We start from the raw sequence: 2,488 nt of genomic DNA, 5'->3' as shown, positions 1-2,488 counted from the left end.
GAGGAAGACCTTCATCTGATGATTCACTCCTCAAGTGACCACAAATACCGGAACTGCACTGATCTGAAGCCAGGAGCAAGGAGCTCTTCTGGGTCTCCCATGTGGATACAGGGTCCCAAGGCTTTGGGCCATCCTCGACTGCTTTTCCAGGGCACAAGCAGGGAGCTAGATGGGAAGCAGGGCTGCTGGGATTAGAACCAGCACCCATATGGGATCCTGACATGTTCAAGGCAAGGACTTCAGATGCTAGGCCACTGCACAGGGGCCTGAAGTTGACTCTGTAACTCTGTTTAATGCTATTGAAATCCTTGTAAGTTAGTATCTGTGCAAGTTTGCTCATCCTTGTCATGCAGGAGTAATCATGGTATGGTTGTACCATGGTTTGCTTAACCATCTGCTCTTTGCAGGACATTTTGAGTGTTTCAAGTTTGACTTTTATTAGTAAAATTTATGTGAACTATTTTGTAGAGATTTCGATATCTATACAAATTTAGGGTACGTTTTCTAAAATATATGTCCTGGAGTACCTTTTTTCTTTTTAAACTATTTGTTTTCTCTAACTACTTAATGACAATGATTGGATCACGAGACTTGTTCAACATTTAATAATAAGTTACCCTTTTAGGGACCTCAAAATTCAACAGTCACTGTGTTAATGAACGTAGACACCAATGATGAAAGAAAGCAGTTGGAACTGACAGGGTATCTTAAACAGAATATGATGATGCATCCTTTGATTCTTTTTTCCAAAGCCAAATTCTCTTGTTTCCGTCTTCTTTCAACCTTTCTCTATTTTTATCACACTTCTGAAATTGTCTTTTGTACCATTTGGCTCTTTATTTATGTAGATTATGTGAAAAGTGGTGAGAAACTTAAATTTCTAGCAGCTATTAATTCACCACTAGGAGTCACAGTAGGTATCTATATATGCATTAAATTCACATAATGACTTTTTCATGAAATATTTCTTAAAATTCCTTAACTTTGAAGCAAGTATTTTAAGAAAGGTGCCTGGATACAGTATTCTGACTCTGTGAAAATAAAATTTCTTAAAATTAGGGAGGAAACCAAGGTGTCATTGAGGTGCAGTGTCACCTAGGTTATTAGCAGAAATTTTAGAATGAAAGCGAGGGAAGAACTAAAGACTGTTGGCTGTCCATCTGTGCTATGGAACTTTGAAAGAAGTTCAGTTCAGATAAAGAATTAAAAAAAACTTTCACTTGTGAATTAATTGTACAAATATATATATTTTTTCCTCCAGATTATATCAGAAAAATGGATTCTGAAAATCAAACTTCTGTGATTGAGTTTTTTTTCATGGGATTGACCAATCACTTCCAGCACCAGGTTGTTCTCTTCCTGATGTTTCTTGCCTTTTATCTTGTCACTCTTCTGGGAAATCTGGGGATGATCACTGTCATTTGGATGGACTCACGACTGCACACCCCTATGTATTTTTTTCTCAGCCACTTGTCTTTTGTGGATGTCTGCTCTGCTTCTGTGATTGGTCCTAAGATGTTGACTGACATATTTGTGGAGAAAAAAGTAATTTCTTTCTTGGGTTGTGCTGCCCAGGTATGGTTCTTTGGTCAGTTTGTAGTGACCGAATGTTTCCTTTTGGCTGCCATGGCATATGATCGGTATGTGGCCATCTGTAAGCCCTTACTGTATACACTCATTATGTCTCAGCGACTCTGTATGCATTTGGTGGCGGGGCCTTATGCCATGGGCCTTATGAGCACAGTCACTCATTCAACTCTCACCTTTCTCCTTCCTTACTGTGGCCCAAATGTCATCAATCACTTCTTTTGTGATCTTCTTCCTGTTCTCTCCCTGGCTTGTGCAGATGCCCAGATGAATAAGTTTTTACTTTTTATCTTGGCTGGAGCCCTTGGAGTACTCAGTGGAGTGATTATCTTGGTTTCCTACATTTACATTGTCATCACCATCCTGAGAATTCGCTCTGCTGATGGGCGTCACAAAGCCTTCTCCACCTGCTCGTCACACCTGACAGCCGTGTCCATTCTTTATGGGACACTTTTCTTCATCTATGTACGTCCAAGCTCTAGTTTTTCCTTGGATATCAATAAAGTAGTATCAGTGTTCTACACTTCAGTGATTCCCATGTTGAACCCACTAATCTATAGTCTGAGAAACAAGGAGGTCAAAGATGCATTCAGAAGGACTTTGGAAAGGAAGAAATTTCTAGTAAGTTGGCAAAGTAGGATATAGTTGTACTGCAGTTGAAGAAGTGTATAATGACATGTTAAGTACAGACAATGGTGGAAAGGTCAGCATTCTATTGTCAGGCGGTATGGACGTTTCATTGGGAGTCCATCTACATGCAGAAGTAGACACGTGTACTGCGACGTAGCGTCACTTCACAGGATACTTGCCTTCATTTCACAGTTTCTCTGGATAAATATAATGTATATCTATGTTTATCTATTTATCTTTTGATCTTGCATTTTGCATGAAGGTTGTCTTA

The 2,488-nt window shown here is 39.4% G+C and overlaps 1 protein-coding gene across 1 annotated transcript; it reads left to right on the top strand.

The window, feature by feature from the left end:
• The first annotated feature begins 1,275 nt into the window (after positions 1 to 1,275).
• Positions 1,276 to 2,232, top strand: LOC121172340 (olfactory receptor 1002-like). Its single transcript, XM_041004200.1, has one exon. The coding sequence runs from the start codon at positions 1,276 to 1,278 to the stop codon at positions 2,230 to 2,232; it is 957 nt and encodes a 318-aa protein (XP_040860134.1).
• Positions 2,233 to 2,488: the final 256 nt, after the last annotated feature.

Source organism: Ochotona curzoniae, unplaced genomic scaffold (assembly GCF_017591425.1).
Source record: "Ochotona curzoniae isolate NIBS_2020 unplaced genomic scaffold, NIBS_Ocur_1.0 scaffold_3171, whole genome shotgun sequence".
Taxonomy (NCBI): domain Eukaryota; kingdom Metazoa; phylum Chordata; class Mammalia; order Lagomorpha; family Ochotonidae; genus Ochotona; species Ochotona curzoniae.
Note: the sequence above shows the minus strand (reverse complement) of the source record. Positions and strands in the feature narration are given on the sequence as shown.